This window comes from Entelurus aequoreus, linkage group LG01 (genome assembly GCF_033978785.1).
Source record: "Entelurus aequoreus isolate RoL-2023_Sb linkage group LG01, RoL_Eaeq_v1.1, whole genome shotgun sequence".
NCBI lineage: Eukaryota > Metazoa > Chordata > Actinopteri > Syngnathiformes > Syngnathidae > Entelurus > Entelurus aequoreus.
The window spans coordinates 57,548,233-57,567,539 of record NC_084731.1 but is presented as its reverse complement, the minus strand read 5'-3'; the positions used below and the strand labels follow the sequence as shown (position 1 = coordinate 57,567,539).

At 39.9% G+C, this 19,307-nt stretch overlaps 1 protein-coding gene across 3 annotated transcripts in view; it reads right to left on the bottom strand.

Annotated features, from left to right (window-relative positions):
- Positions 1 to 6,003: 6,003 nt before the first annotated feature.
- The window catches only part of ikbke (inhibitor of nuclear factor kappa B kinase subunit epsilon), a 47,363-nt gene continuing 34,059 nt past the window's right edge, over positions 6,004 to 19,307 (bottom strand). For 2 of the 3 annotated variants that reach the window (XM_062054871.1, XM_062054878.1), the window contains exons 19-21: positions 7,462 to 7,556; positions 6,422 to 6,493; positions 6,004 to 6,347 (exon numbers count right to left, since the gene is read on the bottom strand). In XM_062054871.1, coding sequence (XP_061910855.1) covers positions 6,284 to 6,347; positions 6,422 to 6,493; positions 7,462 to 7,556 — 231 coding nt within the window. In that variant the 3' untranslated portion in view covers positions 6,004 to 6,283. The remainder of the gene's footprint in view (positions 6,348 to 6,421; positions 6,494 to 7,461; positions 7,557 to 19,307) is intronic. The other variant, XM_062054886.1, reaches the window with a different exon arrangement.

Here is a 19,307-nt window from a genome sequence, read left to right as displayed (position 1 = left end):
CAACAATTAACGCCGTTTTGGGAGCACATTTTACATTTCATTTAGCACGTTTAAAATGGACGTGCAAACTGACAGTTCCACACACGGCTCTGAGAGAGGTGCTCGCGCTGCACACACACACACACACACAAGCACACACACACACACACACACACACACACACACACACACACACACACACACACACACACACACACACACACACACACACACACACACACACACACACACACACACACACACACACACACACACACACACACACACACACACACACACACACACACACACACACACACACACACACACACACACACACACACACACACGTAGGACAGAGGATTCTCTGTGTGTCAACATTTTGTATGGTCAGAAACAAAAAATACTAGACACATTGTCTATTCAGCAACATCCTTTTATAATTTCATAGCTGCTGGATGACTTAAGGGGCTAAATAAAACAAATGTAATTGATGCGTTTTGGTGTATTTTAATATTTTTTAATGACGTTTGTTTTTCTCATTTAAGATGTATATTACTAAACATATACCCTATATAATAAAACAATTGTTGTGTCTTGAGTACAGCAGTGCAGCCTCCTTCCCATGCAGTTTCAGCGGTAAATATAAAAAAAGAGGTGTCAATATATATGCACTGCACGACTGCTTCTAAAATGCCTATAAAAAGGGTCTCCTGCTTGTTTAAAAACATAACAAAATGCCACAGGGAGGAGCATGAAAACATTAATGTGCAGTAAATGAGTGTCTCCATGGTGATGCCCCATATGGTACACACAAAACGATATATCAACAATTAACACCGATTTGGGAGAACTATTTTACGTTTCATTTAGCACGTTTAAAAAGGACGTGCAAACTCTCTCACACACACAGCTGTGAGAGAGGAGTGCTCACGCACAGGACAGAGAATCCTCCATTGTACGTGTGTGTCAACATTTTGGACGGTGAGAAACAAAACGTTTTAAACACATTGTCTATTCAGCAACATCCTTTTATAATTTCATAGCTGCTGGATGACTTAAGGGGCTGAGTAAAACCAATTTAATTGATGCGTTTTGGTGTATTTTAATGTTTTTTAATGACGTTTGTTTTTTTCACTTAAGATATATATTAGTAAACATATATCCTATATAATAAAAACGATCTTGAAGTATGCATTTTTTTGTGTCTTCAGCAAAGCAGTTAAAAAAAAAAAAAAGTGGTGTCAATATAGATACACTGCACAACTGCTTCTAAAATGCCCATATAAAGTGGTAGATGTCTCCTGCTTGTTTGAAAACATAACAAAATGCCACAAGTAGGAGCATGAAAACATGAATGTGCAGTAAATGAGTGTCTCCATGGTGATGCCCCGCATAGTACACGCCAGAGGTGAGACCAAGTCATTGTTTTACAAGTCACAAGTAAGTCTCAAGTCTTTGCCCTCAAGTCTCGAGTCAAGTCCCGAGTCAAGACAGGCAAGTCCCAAGTCAAGTCCAAAGTCATGACTGGAAAGTCTCAAGTCAAGTCCCAAGTCCTGCATTTTGAGTTTCGAGTCCTTTCAAGTCCTTTTAACCACAGACTAATATATTTACACAGATTGTGTATGCTTTTAAAACGCTGTATTTATTTATTAAAACAAGTGCATTTGAAATTGCGACATACATAAAAAATACATATAAAACAATCACTGTAAACATGATCATTTAAGGCAGGGGTGTTAAACTCAAATACAGAGTGGGCCAAAATTTAAAACTGAACAAAGCCGTGGGCCAAGGTTGAACAAATGAACCTTTTTGATAGGGACCCAAACAAGTTTTGCATTAAATATTGAACAAGCAAGGCTTGTATAACTTTATAGTGACATGCAAAATTGAGTTTCAAATAATAATAATAATAATAATAAAAAAATATCAATGGCATATCAAATACAATTTAAATAAAAATTGAATGCCTCTTTTCTATTTGCAGCCTTCTGAGGTAAATATCAACATTAACTTTTTCCACAGGCTAATACATTTGAAAATAAAACAACCATTCAGGACTTTAAACTGCTCAGTTTGCAACACACTGATCTAATCTGATGGCCCAAGCCAGATACCTGGCATCTTTTCTTGGATGCTAGTTCATTAATGTCGGGGCTCAGGCTTTGAGCTGAGGCATCCCTCATTATCGGACGAAGGTGTTCATCAGTCATTATATCTCGTATTCCACAGTCTTGGGGGGCGTGCCTTACAGCACTGCTTTTAACGTCCTCTACGAGCTGACGTCATGTCCGCTTTTCATCCCTTCTAACAACGTGCCCGCCCAGTCACAAGATATGAGCGGCTCCTGTACGCACACAAAGCATACTTCATCAACAGTGATACAGTTTACCTGAGAGTGGCCGTATAAGCAACTTTAACATTGTTAGAAATATACGCCACACTGTGAACCCACACCAAACAAGAATGACAAACACATTTTGGGAGAACATCTGCACAGTAACACAACATAAACACAACAGAACAAATACCCAGAACCCTTTGCAGCACTAACTCTTCCGGGACGCTACAATATACACCCCCGCTACCTCCAAACCCCCCCCCCCACACACACACCTTATAGCGTCCCGGGAGAGTTAGTGCTGCAAAGGGTTCTGGGTATTTGTTCTATTGTGTTAATGTTGTGTTATTGTGCGGATGTTCTCCCAAATGTGTTTGTCATTCTTGTTTGGTGTGGATTCACAGTGTGGCATATATTTCTAACAAGGTTAAAGGTTTTTTTACTGGCACCCTCAGTGTAACCTGTATCGCTGAAGATCAAGTATGCGTTGCATCCACTTCTGTGTGCATGCCAAAGCCGCACATATTATGTAACTGAGCCAGCACTCGTTGGACTGGACGAAAAGGGGACGTTACAATTCTTGGGAGGGGCACTGAAATTTGGGAGTCTTCGGGAGGTTTGGCAAGTATGAGAATTAGCGATGTACCGCGGCACCGCCGCTGTATATAATCGGCGGGCCAGCTCTAGTTAGTGATGGGATCGGCAGTTCTTTTGACTGTACTGAATCACTAGAATCAGTTCCTTAAAATTAATTCGTTCAAAAAATTTGTTCACCGAATCACCCCCCCAAAAAAAATTGGGGGGGGGGGGGGGCGTGCGTAGTACAGACAGTACAGTGCAGACATTTGCGCACTGCGTAGGGACTCGCGTTAATCTAACAACAACAACAGTTGCAGTAGAAGGGATAATAATAATAATAATAATAATAATATGAATCAGAATTGATCCCCAAGGAGAAATTTATTTTTGTTACAATAACTGTGTAAATAATAGCCTATGTATGTGTACATACATTAGTTATTATTTTTATTTTAAATCTTCTCAAAACAGCCTGCTTACACTTTACCCCCGCCCCTTCTTTCTGTCTCCTCTACTAGTCTACTCTCATTTTGTTTTCATGTGGCTTGTTTTCATGGGATCGGCAGTTCTTTTGACTGTACGAATCACTAGAATCAGTGACTGACAACGCCACACGGTGGCCAGTTCAGTACGTGTACCGAATCTCTTCTGCAGTTCTTTTGACAGTACGAATCACTAGAATCAGTGACTGACAACGCCACGCGGTGGCCAGTTCAGTACGTGTACCGAATCTCTTCTGCAGTTCTTTTGACAGTACGAATCACTAGAATCAGTGACTGACAACGCCACACGGTGGCCAGTTCAGTACGTGTACCGAATCTCTTCTGCAGTTCTTTTGACAGTACGAATCACTAGAATCAGTGACTGACAACGCCACACGGTGGCCAGTTCAGTACGTGTACCGAATCTCTTCTGCAGTTCTTTTGACAGTACAAATCACTAGAATCAGTGACTGAGAACGCCACACTGTGGCCGCAGTTCAGTACGTGTACCGAATCACTTCTGCAGCAGCAGTACAGTTTAATTGCAAATCAGCATTATTATAATGATGATGATAGCTACTAAACAACAACAACAACAGTTGCAGTAGAATGGGATAATAATAATAATAATAATAATATGAATCAGAATTGATCCCCAAGGAGAAATTTACTTTTGTTACAATAACTGTGTAAATAATAGCCTATGTATGTGTAGATACATTAGTTATTATTTTTATTTTAAATCTTCTCAAAACAGCCTGCCCTACACGTTACCCTCCGCCCCTCCCCCCCGCGTCGCTGCTGCTCAGCCTGCACGGATTTTCTTTAACTTTATGTGTTGAGATAATGGGGACGTGTGTTTGTTTTCATGTGGCTTGAGTCAACATTAGCCGTTAGCTTGGAGAATGAATGGAGAACGGATGCCAATGGCATGAAACATATCCCCGCGACGGGGGGAGAATCACTCGCGGCATTGGGGCAAGCAGAGCAAAGAGCGAGAGCGTTGTCGTTCACTGAGTGATTCATGTCGTTAATCCGCGGTGAACGAATCGTTCGCTCAGTCCCTCCCCCAGCCCTCTCATTGGCTGCGTCGTTCGCCGACGTCGAGGGTTCAGTGAGTCACAGAATGCGCCAGTTCCACTCGTACCGGCATGGTCGCGGCGGAGCTCAACTGAACTGAGAAAGGAACGAATCAGTTCATGAAGTGATTCGGTTCAGTACGTTCACTCAAAAGATTCGTTCTTTCGAACGAATCGTTCGCGAACGACACAACACTAGCTCTAGTGTTAATTTGATATCACCTCACGGGCCAAGAGAAATTACACGGCGTGCCAAATTTGGCCCGCGGGCCAGAGTTTGACACCCATGATTTAAGGGAAGAATGTAATACAAAATATCAATACAAAGTGACAAAACAGAATAAACTCTCTGCTGCTGCAGCAACAGAGATACAGTCTATAGGTCCCTAAGATATATAGATATCTAATGTATTCATATATTGTTTATGTAGGATATACACATGTATATACAGTACAACCTAATCATATTGTTTCTTGAACTTAAAAATAGCTGACGGTTTTTTTCCCTCTTCTCTGGGATTATATTCCCAGTTTTGATCTCGGACGTCTGGTCACTTATAGCATATACAAATATTCTATTACTGTTAAGCAAACTATGAATAATAAAACATGTGTCCTTTATCATAGCTATACGTATGACAAAAAACCGTGTGAAAATCAGTGGTATTCGGTGAGGTAAGAGGAATTAAATTGCGCTGACAGTTCATTGCTCCTGCCAAATGAATTGCACTGAGTGAAGCGGATCACCACTCCAAGATGGCGGCCCCACGTCTTGTCATGCGCCAGTAGGCAGTAGCGCTCCATGCTGCGTACCCTTATAAGATGTCTATGGTTATAGCGTTAGCAGTGTGTTTACAGCCTCACTGATTTAACTACACAGCAAATAAAAGTCACGTTACTTAGCCAATAAACATTAGCTTACATTCAAAACTCACCCTTCTTTGTGCAACTTCAAATGTCGAACGAAGTTGGAAGTTGTTGTCTGTAATATTCGAACTGCATGTTTTGCATACTGCAATTTGTTTTTTGTTGACCAAGTCGTAGTTTTTATACCTGAACGACACCAACTTTTGTATAAATCTTTCTCACTGGCGCATTGTTTGACAACTCTTGTTCGTGGTTGTCCTGCAATTTGATTGGATGAGTGCTGTGGGATGAAAACAACATCGATTTAATTCGATTGGCTATTGTACTGACAGCACACACGCTGACAAGCAGCACACACGCTGATAGACAGACAAGTACAAAATGAAAGCTACGGAGCGCTCCTGAATAACTTTTTAATCTTTGGGTTTTGGGGAAAGTAGCAAGGCATGTCAAGTCAAAAGGCTCAAGTCCAAGTGAAGTCACATGTCATTGATGTTAAAGTCTAAGTCGAGTTGCAAGTCTCTTTACATTTTTTCAAGTCGAGTCTAAAGTCATCAAATTCATGACTCGAGTCCAAGTCATGTGACTCGAGTCCACACCTCTGGTACGGGCAAAATCCTCATTTAAATAAGGCAGTCTGCACCACTTTACAACTGCACACGCAACAAGCCCACTGATAGTACGCGCCATTTTACTGATTGCACACGCTGTTTAGCAGGAGGTATTTTGATCTTAGTAAATCAGGCCCTCAGTCTATTACCGGTATCTATATATTACTCATTCTTCACACACGCTTACATGTACACACACACACACAAAAGTGGCGTTTTTGTCCCAACCGTGCCTCTTATCTCTTAATTGGTTCCTGTTCTGCGGTCTACCTAAGGCGGTCCTTGGTAGCATCACAGCAGTCCAACCAGCATCTGTCCGTGAGGAGATAAACCCGCTGCCAGTCAGAGTGTACGAGGCCGGCCCACGATCGGATCTTCAGGGGGTGCAGAGTTCCCTGGTCCTAGACTACAGAAAATTAAAGATATATCGTACAAAACGCTGGTACTTGTTTAGTGCTGTGAAATGAGTATTTAAAATACCTCTCAATAATGGCGTTGTTACACTGCAGTTCCCGGACAAGAATTTCCATTTCTTCCTTAAGGTGGTGCATCCTACAAAACAATGAAACATGTGCTTATAGACCAACTGTAACACACAACTACATTCTTGTATTTGTTACCTTCTTGAGACCTCTGAAAAATGCCTACCTCTTTAGGACCACCCTTTCTAGATATATAAAGATTTATATTTACATCATTAATAATATATCCATACTATGCAAATATAAAAAAAGATAAGCTTTTAGTAAAAAAAAATGTTGGTGATTTTTTTGTTTGTAATTGGTTTTTAATCTTCATTATTTACTTCAAGTTATTACAGTATGTCTCTATATACATAATATTTATTTCATTAATTTTGGCCAATGGGGGTGCATTTCAATTTCTTACACACACCTGTTTTTACATACGTAGGTCAGAGGGCGAGCACTTCAAACTTTTACACATACTTGTTATTTCATATGTTGACCACAGGGGGAGCACTTTTAAAACCGACACAAAGGCAAATTTTGGGACCACCCTAATTTTGATAGATTTCACCACCTGGGTGCAAATGAGACATTCTTTATTAGATGCAATGGTTTTCCGTATTGGGACCATGATTTATGTCCTAACTTGTTCACACCTCCTCATATGGAAGGTACTTTGGAGCGGTATAGCTCGGTTGGTAGAGTGGTCGTGCCAGCAACTTGAGGGTCCAAGGTTCGATCCCTGCTTCTGCCATCTTAGTCACTGCCGTTGTGTCCGTGGGCAAGACACTTTACCCACCTGCTCCCAGTGCCACCCACACTGGTTTAAAAATGTAACTTAGATATTGGGTTTCACAATGTAAAGCCCTTTGAGTCACTAGAGAATAGCGCTATATAAATATAATTCACTTCACTTTTCCTTGTTGATGTCTCAAGAAGGGTAGAACTACTAGAACACACACACACACACACACACACACACACACACACACACACACACACACACACACACACACACACACACACACACACACACACACAAACAAACACAACCTGGACACCATTTGATCCTTGTTCATGGCTGATGTCTCCTTCTGCTTCGGTCCTGCGTTGCCCGTCTGCAGCGTGACCAAGACCTTGTCCAGAGTCTGAGGTGGATAAATGACATATGAAACTGAAATGTCACTGACACAAATATCAAAACCTCACACTGTAAGGAGGAAAGAAACACATTTGTATTTACAAGAATAAAGTCAAAATATTATGAGACTAATTTTCTCAAAAAGGTTCAGATACGGAGGCATCCATTTTTCAATACCAGAAGATTGTTGAATATAGTTCTCTCTCCGCCATCTGATACTCCGGAGGTTGTGGTGGCGCTGGATGCGGAGAAGGCGTTCGATAGGGTTGAGTGGGGCTACTTATTTTTTGTTATGGAGAAATTTGGTTTTGATAGGTTGATTGGCAACACTAAATTGGCCCTAGTGTGTGAATGTGAGTGTGAATGTTGTCTGTCTATCTGTGTTGGCCCTGCGATGAGGTGGCGACTTGTCCAGGGTGTACCCCGCCTTCCGCCCGATTGTAGCTGAGATAGGCTCCAGCGCCCCCGCGACCCCGAAGGGAATAAGCGGTAGAAAATGGATGGATGGATCCTAAATTTATTTCTTGGGTTAGAGTCCTGTACGAGACTCCGCTTGCCTCCGTAACATACTAACGGCATCCGTTCAGCTTATTTCCCTCTCCAGCGTGGGACCCGGCAGGGATGTCCGCTTTCACCCTTGCTGTTTAATATAGCCATTGAACCGCTTGCTATTTGGCTTAAGAATTGGGAGGAATTTAGGGGTATCACTCGTTTCGGTCGGGTTCATAAGCTCTCCCTATATGCCGATGATCTTCTGTTGTTCGTTTCGGACCCCTCGTCCTCGCTTCCCCATATACTATCGATTCTGGATCAGTTCGGTCGTTTGTCAGGGTACAAACTGAATATTCAGAAAAGCGAACTATTTTTTGTGAATAATTTGGCAAGGTCACTCCCACGCTCACAATTCCCCTTTAAGATCTCAGAGGACGGATTTAAATATCTGGGTGTGTTCGTCTCGAATTCTCCCACAGAGCTGTTCCGTAAAAACTTTCAGGCACTCTTGGACAAATGTAAATCGGACTTGTCCAGGTGGGCTGCCCTCCCCCTATCCCTGGTTGGCCGCATTAACCTCATAAAAATGATTTTACTTCCGAAATGTTTATATCTCTTTCAGCATATCCCTATATGTCTCAACAAATAATTTTTTGTTGGCCTTGATCAACAACTTCTTGCTTTTATTTGGCAAAACAAGCCAGTCCGCCTTAGGAAAGCCATTCTACAGTTCCCTAAGGCGGAGGGTGGTCTAGCACTTCCAAACTTTAGAAATTATTTCTGGGCCTGCAATATTAATAAACTTCTGTACTGGGCCCGCTGCGACTCCCCAGCCGCCTGTCCACCTTGGGCTCACATAGAGGTGGCATCGTCTAATGGTTCCCTGCACACGGTGATTTGCTCACAGCTACCCTTATGTTCATTGGGGACCTCCCTAAACCCAGTTGTTAAAAATACCATTGAAATTTGGACTCAATTTAGGAAACATCACGGCTTACACAGGGCTTCCAGCAGTGCTCCGATTTTGAACAATCCCGCCTTTCTCCCTGCCTGCTCCGATTCCGCGTTTCGCGCTTGGTCGACTAACGGCCTTAAAATTCTCAATGACCTGTACCACGATGGAGTGTTCTCTTCCTTCCCTTCTCTGTCAACAAGATACAATCTGCCTAATACTCATTTCTTTCGATACCTCCAAACAAGGCATTTTATTAAAAAACAATTTCCTCACTTTCCCAACCGCCCCCCAGAAGCAGAAATCGATCGGTTTCTCTCCTTTGACTCTGACCAACGACGTTTGATATCTGTCATATATAATGAAATCGGCCTTCTGAATCCACTTAACACTGCATCTGTCAGAGAATCCTGGGAGCATGACCTTGGGGCACCTATACCTGACGGGAGGTGGCGAGAGGCTTTGAGGCTGGTACATTCATCATCTATATGCGCTAGGCATGGCCTAATATAATGTAAGGTATTACATAAAGCACATTTCACCAATGCTAGACTGGCTAAAATATACCCCAACCATAGCGACGCTTGTAACCGCTGTAGACAATCCCCAGCTGTCCATTTGCATATGTTCTGGAGGTGCCCAAAACTCTCAAGTTTTTGGTCGGCTATTTTTGACACTGTCGGGCAGGCCTTGATAGGACAATAACACCCAGCCCGCTGACTGCCCTTTTTGGCGTTCCGCAGGTGGACGGTCTACCTGCAACAGCTCGTCATGTCATTGCGTTAACGACTCTGCTGGCTAGGCGTACAATTCTTTTTAAATGGAAGCTTGTGTCTCCGCCGAGCCATAACAGTTGGATAAAAGATGTCTTGCGGTGTCTGCAACTAGAGAAGCTTCGGTTCTCGCAGAAAGGATCTGTGTCATCTTTCCATAAAACTTGGGGCCCCCTCCTAGACCTTATTAGGGACAAGCTTGACATCACCCCAAGCGATTCGAGTAACACAACTTAGACAGGGCTGACCGCTGAAGACCCCCCCCTCCCGACCCTCAATCCCTTTGTTTATTTACTTTTACGTTATATTTTATTGTATATCTTATGTAGTATTTATTTATTTATTTTACCTTATCTATTCTTTTATTTATCTTAATATATTTTGTTAGATTGAATCTAAGTTTGCATATATTCATGTGTGTCTATATTTGTTGTGGGCACTAGATGACAATTACCTTGAAATTAAGTGGGTGGGTATTGTAAGGGCTGGGGTTTATTATGTTACATGTTGTAAAATGTGCAGGTACCTTAACTTGCTGTTGCCATGATCCATCATACTGTACTGTCTGCAAAATTCAATAAAAATATTTGGTAAAAAAAAAAAAAAAGGTTCAGATACTTTTCAAATTTTGTAAATGTTGTAATCAGACTATATTTTCAGTATATTAGCAGGAATTTTTACCATCTAATATACCAAAAAAATTCCATCTAATACAACGAAAATAGTCTGATTACAAGAAAATTTGAAAAGTAAGACTAAAGTTGCAATTTTAAGAGGAAAATATTTTACGTTGAGATTATTAAATGTATTATCAAAACAATAATGTAATTTTTTTACAATAATTAATTTGTACAAAACCCAAAACCAGTGAAGTTGGCACGTTGTGTAAATGGTAAATAAAAACAGAATACAATGATTTGCAAATCCTTTTAGACTTATATTCAATTGAATAGACTGCAAAGACAAGATATTTAATGTTCACACTGAGAAACTTAATTTTTTTTTGCAAATAATCATTAACTTAAAGGCCTACTGAAACCCACTACTACCAACCACGCAGTCTGATAGTTTATATATCAATGATGAAATCTTAACATTGCAACACATGCCAATACGGCCGGGTTAACTTATAAAGTGCAATTTTAAAATTCCCGCCACACTTCCGGTTGAAAAACTCCTTTGGATATGATTTATGCGCGTGACGTCACAAAAGCAACGGAAGTGGTTGGACCCCATCGGACCTGATAGAAAAGCCTCTTGTTTTCTTTGACAAAATTCCACAGTATTCTGGACATCTGTGTTGGTGAATATTTTGCAATTTGTTTAATGAACAATGGAGACTGCAAAGAAGAACGTTGTAGGTGGGATCGATCGGTGTCTTAGCGGCTAAGTACAATACTGTAATATCTGTGATATTTGCATGAGTGTACTGTGTCTTTAAGGGTTTGGGGAACGCGCATGCGCGAGTGAGTTGGCGGAGAACTTGAGTGTGTGTGAGCGTGAGTTTTGGCTAACAGCAGCTCGTGTATGTGTGTGCGTTACTTTTTGAACTACAACCAGTTACCGCTTGTTAATAAAGCGATTGAGCAGCGCATCCTCGTCTGTGTGACTCCTTCTCCACTGCGGGGCATTACAATACTTACAGCAACACAACAAGGACTACTTACTACGCCTAGCCGATGCTTGCCGCCAAACCCACGGATGAAGTCCTTCGTCGTGCCGTTGATCGCTGGAATGCAGGTGAGCACGGCTGTTGATGGGTTTCTATCTTCATTTGAGAACGATGCTATCGCGCTAGCTCAGTAGCTAAGTGTGTCACCGATGTATTGTCTTGGAGATAAGTCACTTTAAATTTCCATTTCGCGTGCTCGACTCTCATTTTCAAGTTGATATAGTATCCGAGGTGGTTTAAAATACAAATCCGTGATTCACAATAGAAAAAGGAGAGAGTACATAGTTCTGTGAGGTCTGGTTGCTAAGTTAGCTTCAATGGCGTCGTTAGCACAGCATTGTTAACCTTCGCCAGCCTGGAAAGCATTAACCGTGTATTTACATGTCCGCGGTTTAATAGTATTGTTGATTTTCTATCTATCCTTCCAGTCAGGGGTTTATTTTTTTTGTTTCTATCTTCATTTGAGAACGATGCTATCGCGCTAGCTCAGTAGCTAAGTGTGTCACCGATGTATTGTCTTGGAGATAAGTCACTTTAAATGTCCATTTCGCGTGCTCGACTCTCATTTTCAAGAGGATATAGTATCCGAGGTGGTTTAAAATACAAATCCGTGATTCACAATAGAAAAAGGAGAGAGTACATAGTTCTGTGAGGTCTGGTTGCTAAGTTAGCTTCAATGGCGTCGTTAGCACAGCATTGTTAACTTTCGCCAGCCTGGAAAGCATTAACCGTGTATTTACATGTCCACGGTTTAATAGTATTGTTGATTTTCTATCTATCCTTCCAGTCAGGGGTTTATTTTTTTTGTTTTTATATGCACTTAAAGCACAATGCTATCACGTTAGCTCGTAGCTAAAGCATTTCGCCGATGTATTGTCGTGGAGATAAAAGGCACTGAATGTCCATTTCGCGTTCTCGACTCTCATTTTCAAGAGGATATAGTATCCGAGGTGGTTTAAAATACAAATCCGTGATCCACAATAGAAAAAGGAGAGTGTGGAATCCAATGAGCCAGCTTGTACCTAAGTTACGGTCAGAGCGAAAAAAGATACGTCCATCACTGCCTCTCAAGTCCTTCACTGTAACGTTCCTCATCTACGAATCTTTCATCCTCGCTCAAATTAATGGGGTAATCGTCACTTTCTCGGTCCGAATCTCTCTCGCTCCATTGTAAACAATGGGGAATTGTGAGGAATACTAGCTCCTGTGACGTCACGCTACTTCCGGTACAGGCAAGGCTTTTTAAATTTTTTTTTTCTTTATTGTCGATTTTCTCTACTAAATCCTTTCAGCAAAAATATGGCAATATCACAAAATGGTCAAGTATGACACATAGAATGTATCTGCTATTCCCGTTTAAATTAAAAAAATCATTTCAGTAGGCCTTTAAAATTTAAATGTTGTCACAGGGGCATTTTTACCACTGTGTTACATGGCCTTTCCTTTTAACAACACTCAGTAAACGTTTGGGAACTGAGGAGACACATTTTTGAAGCTTTTCAGGTGGAATTCTTTCCCATTCTTGCTTGATGTACAGCTTAAGTTGTTCAACAGTCCGCGGTGTCTGTTGTGGTATTTTAGGCTTCATACTGCGCCACATATTTTCATTGGGAGACAGGTCTGGACTACAGGCAGGCCAGTCTAGTACCCGCACTCTTTTGCTATGAAGCCAGGCTGTTGTAACACGTGCAGAATGTGGCTTGGCATTGTCTTGTTGAAATAAGCAGGGCGTCCATGAAAAATAAGTGCAGTGATTTCTCCAGATTCTCTGAACCTTTTGATGATATTACAGACCGTAGATGGTGAAATCCCTGAATTCTTTGCAATATCTGGTTGAGAAATTTTGTTCTGAAACTGTGACAATTTGCTTACGCATTTGGTCACAAAGTGGTGACCCTCACCCCATCCTTGTTTGTGAATGACTGAGCATTTCATGGAAGCTGCTTTTATACCCAATCATAGCACCCACCTGTTCCCAATTAGCCTGTTCACCTGTGGGATGGTGAGCATTCCTTAACTTTCTCAGTCTTTTTTGCCACTTGTGCTTGCTTTTTTGAAGGTAACAAATTCCAAATGAGCTAATATTTGCAAAAAATAACAACGTTTACCAGTTCGATCGTTGAGTATCTTGTCTTTGCAGTCTATTCAATTGCATATAAGTTGAAAAGAATTTGCAAATCATTGTATTCTGTTTTTATTTACCATTTACACAACGTGCCAACCTCACTGGTTTAGTTTTTTGTAATATAACCAGCAGATGATGCAAAAATATTAGGAATGCTGACATGTTTTACAACAGTGGCGACTGCTGGTCTTTCAAGAAGGGGAAGCTCCTTTACAGCTCCTCTCTAAACACAAGGACACTGGCCAATAAGAGATAATATACAATGAAGATATGCTGTATTAGGCAAAGAAAACATCACTTGAATTGTAATATTTTCCGTACCAACTCAGAACAACGAAATTAAACTTGAAAAATGCTTTGGCGGTGATTTGTATTTCAAGATTGCTGACTAACTTATTTGACTGTTAATCAAAAATAGATTCAGCCTCAGGCCATGTCCACACGAACACAGAGAGTTTCAAAAATGCATATTTGGGGTTAAAACAATCTCCATCCCCACAAGTGTAGTTTAAAAACTGTCTTTGTCTACACACCAACGCATACACCTGCTGTCACCTCTGTTTGTTTTGATATACTAGACGTTAGGGTTGTACGGTATACCGGTACTGGTATAGTATCGTGGTACTTATGAATCTAAAACGGTACTATACTTAAGTACCGGTTCCCGGGCATGACGGCGCGTCATCACGTCGTGACATTGCTGGTTTTACGAGCAGAGGAGCATGTTCGGCAGCGCACACACACAGAGTACTTACAAGCAGATACAGTGTGTAGACAAAAAAGGGAGAACGGACGCATTTTGGCCTAAAAACTAAAGTTAAAGGTGAAGTTATAACACTGAAACACCCTCAGGAAGAGGTGCTTTAAAACTTGGCTAGCTAGCTAGCGGCGAACGTCCATTTGCAGTCGGCAGTGTTTTAGCTACTTCTAAATCACTAATCCTCGCCTTCACGGCGACAAATAAAGTAAGTTTCTTACAAGTATCATCCCTGCAGGACGAGGAATAGCTAAACATGCTTCACTACACACCGTAGCTCACCGGCGTCAAAATGTAAACAAATGCCATGGGTGGATCTACACCTGACATCCCACTGTAATAATACAAAGTACAAGAGCCTATCTAGTCAATACTACAATGGTTACATCAATATTTTTTTTGGGTCACACAATCTTTTTTCCTTTTTTTAAAATTCATATTATGTTTATAAACTCAGGAAATATGTCCCTGGACACATAAGGACTTTAAATATGACCAATGTATGATCCTGTAACTACTTGGTATCAGATCGATACCTAAATTTGTGGTATTATCCAAAACTAAGGTAAAGTATCCAACAACAGAAGAATAAGTGATTATTACAGTTATTCTGATTAACAGTAGTGTAGATAGAATATGTTGAATTGGAAAATAAACTGATATTAACAGTAAATGAACAAGTAGATTAATAATCAATTTTTACAGCTTGTCCTTAATAATGTTGACAAAATTATAGAATATAAATGACACAATATGTTACTGCTAATGTAAGCAGACAAATTACGAGCCTTTGTTTTTTTACTTACTACTAAAAGACAAGTTGTTTTGTATGTTCACTATTTTATTTAAGGACAAAATTGCAATTAAAAACATATGTTTGATGTACCCTAAGATTTTTTGTTAAAATAAAGCCAATAATGCTATTTTTTGTGGTCCCCCTTATTTAGAAAAGTACAAAATACATTTTGGTACTGGTACTAAAATATTAGTATCGGGACAACCCTACTAGACGTACACAATGACATGTACATTATCTTTAAAACCCTGCTGAAACCTAACACTGACAGAATTATAACATGTTCAGCAACATGGTGATGTATTACATGTGCAGTGAATTGTATATTATTTCTAAAACCAGCATGCATTATTTTGCATGTTTAAGTGCCTATATAAAGCACACAATCGTGCTTGTGTCGCTACAAAACTCTTGTGGAAAAATAAAGCATTTTATCATGGATATAGTGATATAGTACATGTGCAATTAAGAGTATATTGTCTAACATCAGTACACACTGCAACACAGGTGTCAAACTCAAGGCCCGGGCCAGATTTGGCCCGCCACATTGTTTTACGTGGCCCACGAAACCCTGGAAATAATGTGTCAGGAAAGCACCTAATTTTTTTTTACTAAATGTATTTCTATTTTGACATAAACATTGCATGTAGGCCTACTGTGTGCAATTGCATGTATTTTGACTTTATCTGATCATGCAATAAACATTATATTAACATCATGCTGAATTTCCACCAGGGATCAATAAAGTACTTTCTATTCTATTCTATTCTTTTCTATCTATTAAAAAAAAATTACAAAAAAAATAAATACTGTATTTGCTTGTCACCATGGTTAATGATTTCAAAGCAAGCTATCCATCAATTTGTATAAAAGAAATGTAATAATTTCATAGGCAATTATGTAATAATTAGCGCTGTCAAATGATTCTTTAAAAAAAATCAGATTTATGATAATTTTGAATTTGGATTAATCAAGATTAATCACAATTTTTAAATTTGGATTAATCATGATTAATCACAATTTTAATTTGGATTAATTATGATTAATCACTGTTTTAAATTTAGATTCTATATGGTTTATCATAATTTTGAATTTGCATTAATCATGATTAATCACCATTTTTAATTTGGATTAATTATGATTAATCACGGTTTTAAATTTAGATTCTGTATGGATAATCACAATTTTGAATTTGGATTAATCATGATTAATCACAGGTTGTTACAATTTATACAATCTAAAAATAATTAAACAAAGAAACGATTTTACTGTCAGAATATTTTTAAATGTTTTACTTGAATGCACGTCATTTATTTGCTGAGTTTTATCTAAAGGCCCATCTGAATTAATTTATGCTACAATTTTTTGTGTGATTATTCACATTGTTATAATGATTAATCATTATTTTTGATTAATTATTTTTTTCAATATCATGAGGCGATCATACAGTATATTTACTGTTACATGCGGCCCTCTGAGGGCAGCCATAACTGTGAAGTGGCCCTCAATGAAAACGAGTTTGACACCTCTGCACTACGAAGACGACATTAGATCGTGTTTTTTTTTTTTAGTTGCTTGGTCGCACTTGGTCGGCTCAATCTACAAGAATGTAAGCAAGACACATAAGTTGATTTGTCGTCAAATAAGGACTAAAAACATGAGATAATGTTGCACCTTTCTTATGACACAGAGCAATTTTTTTTGCTTGTTAAAATTGTCCCATCAGCTGGAAGTTCCACAGCGATCGTATCCAAAACAGCTGACTGTCATTAGCACCAGCGGGACTGTTGCAAAGCCTATTTTGATCCATCCATCCATCCATTTTCTACCGCTTGTCCCTTTCGGGGTCGCGGGGGGCGCCGGAGCCCATCTCAGCTACATCCGGTTCAAACATACAGTAATTCCCAATGGCGGGACGTGCGTTTCCCACCTAGGTCTTCAGTGATGTCCGACTTCAATGATTACCTCTCAAAATACCATAATTGATGTCACCACATGACCATTGCTGGATAAATACTATACAGGAACACATTTACGCACTACTGAGCATTGGCGCACCTCAACAGTGTACAAAACGGGTTATTTTCTGGCGCATTTAAAAATCAATAAACCCGCATCAGCAATTAAAACATATCTTATGTGGTACTGTCAAAATTTAAATTGCAAAAAACAAATTAAACGTGAAAAAATAAAGAAATTAAATATTTGAACTCACAATTTGTAGCAACCATTCGTCGCCGTTTAAGACAGTGGTACCGCTCGCAGTCGGTTGATCATCACTGCTCTGCGCTATGGTTACTAAACTCGCAGCCCGGTATGGCTACGGCGCAACACTTCCTGCTTCCTGCTAAATTGCAACTTGTGAATGGATACTCACTTTGGAATGACAAGTGAGTATCCAATCACAGTCTCGTTAACATCAGGCTACCTAGATAGGCTACGGTCAACAACTTGTGATCTGATTGGCTATCGCAACTGTCTATCAACTGTATGTGTTCTCAAATTCATCCACTAGCGGTCCCAGTGAGTATCCAATCACAGGACGCGTAAATGTCACGTTCAACGTGAGGCCAGCTTGAAGGCCTTACTGACAACAACTTGTGATCTGATTGGCTATAGCAACTATCTATCAACTTGATGTGCCCGTTCACTTACAGTGCAAAGACGCCCGTATTGTTGATTCTGAAGGCCACCGGACAGATTTCGTACAGCATGGCAACATAAGCTAGCTGAATTCTGATTGGAAAACTAAAAACAACAGCACTGGAAGGAGCATAATATGACATGAAGAGAATATGAATACGTTTAGAAATTTAGGGAAAGTAAATTAAAAATTACTTTTATCTTTAATTATGATCATGATTTCTGGTTATGTTAGGCCAGCAGAGAAGGCATTGCTGGCCCACCACTGGTAATTCCTCTTATAGTGTTGTTGAGTTTTGGAAATGACAGCCCACAACCGTGATGTCATCACAAGTCTCCGTTTGTGCCGTCTACACGCATACGCTAAGCGGAGAGTTTTAGAACTCCACATATTGGCCAGTGTTTGTAAAAGTCTGCGTTTTTAAAGACCAAAGTATGCATCTGCGTGTGGACAAGAGGCCTAAACGCAGAGATAAGTGTGCATTTATTAAGTACCTGCGTTCGTGTGGACATGGCCTCAGACAAATCATCCAATCATCAAGCAGAAGCCCAGCGTCCAGGCCATTAACTTCCTGCGACGCTCGGCGAATGACGGGTGGGACAAAGTCTAGTTTCGCTGCAGTGGAACAACCCACTCTACGCTCCTCCATTGAAGTCACTGGACGCTCGTAATGCACTGTGACACTACCGCAAGAAAAATTGCGTCAGATGTCACAAAAGTAGCTGACTTTGAACACAAGTTGAACATATTCTGACGCACTATTAGTCAACGAAATATCAACACAAAAGTATTTATTTGACCTCTTATTTTTTGGGGGGACATTTTAGTACAGGGATGTCAAACTGTTTTTTATTGAGGGCCACATAAGTTATGGCTGCCCTCAGAGGACCGCTTGTAACAGTGATTAATATATGAATTTGCGTCTGCATTTAATTATTTTGCATATATTTTTACGTACAACATCTGGATATTTCACAGTAAAATATTGGCAACTAAGTCACCAGAATATTATGGCAAAATAATACAGTAAATGTTTTTTTTTACGGGGAAAAAGGCAGCTTAGATGCCAGAATTTTACAGTAAAAGTCACAACGGTTCTTACAACACACTATTGTAAATGGAAAAACAGTAACACTACTTTTTTCATTCTGGCAACTGAGCTGCCAATTTTTTACCGTAAAAAAAATTTGGTACTGTTTTCCCATTTACAGTAACACTGTAAAAACAACAACCGTATATTGTACAGTAAAAAAAACTGGCAGCTCAGTTGACAAAATGTTATTGTAAAATACAGCGGTAGAGTTTTTATTTTTTATTTGCAGTATTGTACTGCAAAAACCACCGTGCATTTTACCGTAAAATCTTTTGTCATTATTACAGTGTACAATCAGATGGAAAACTTACTTTAAATTTCCTAAGTCAAACAGATATTTAGGTGTTTATTTTTTATTTTGATTAAAAAAACTGTTTAGTAAGTATGATAATATAATATTTGTTGCCTTGTTGCAGACCTTGGCAAAATACGGCCCGCGGGCCACATGCGGCCC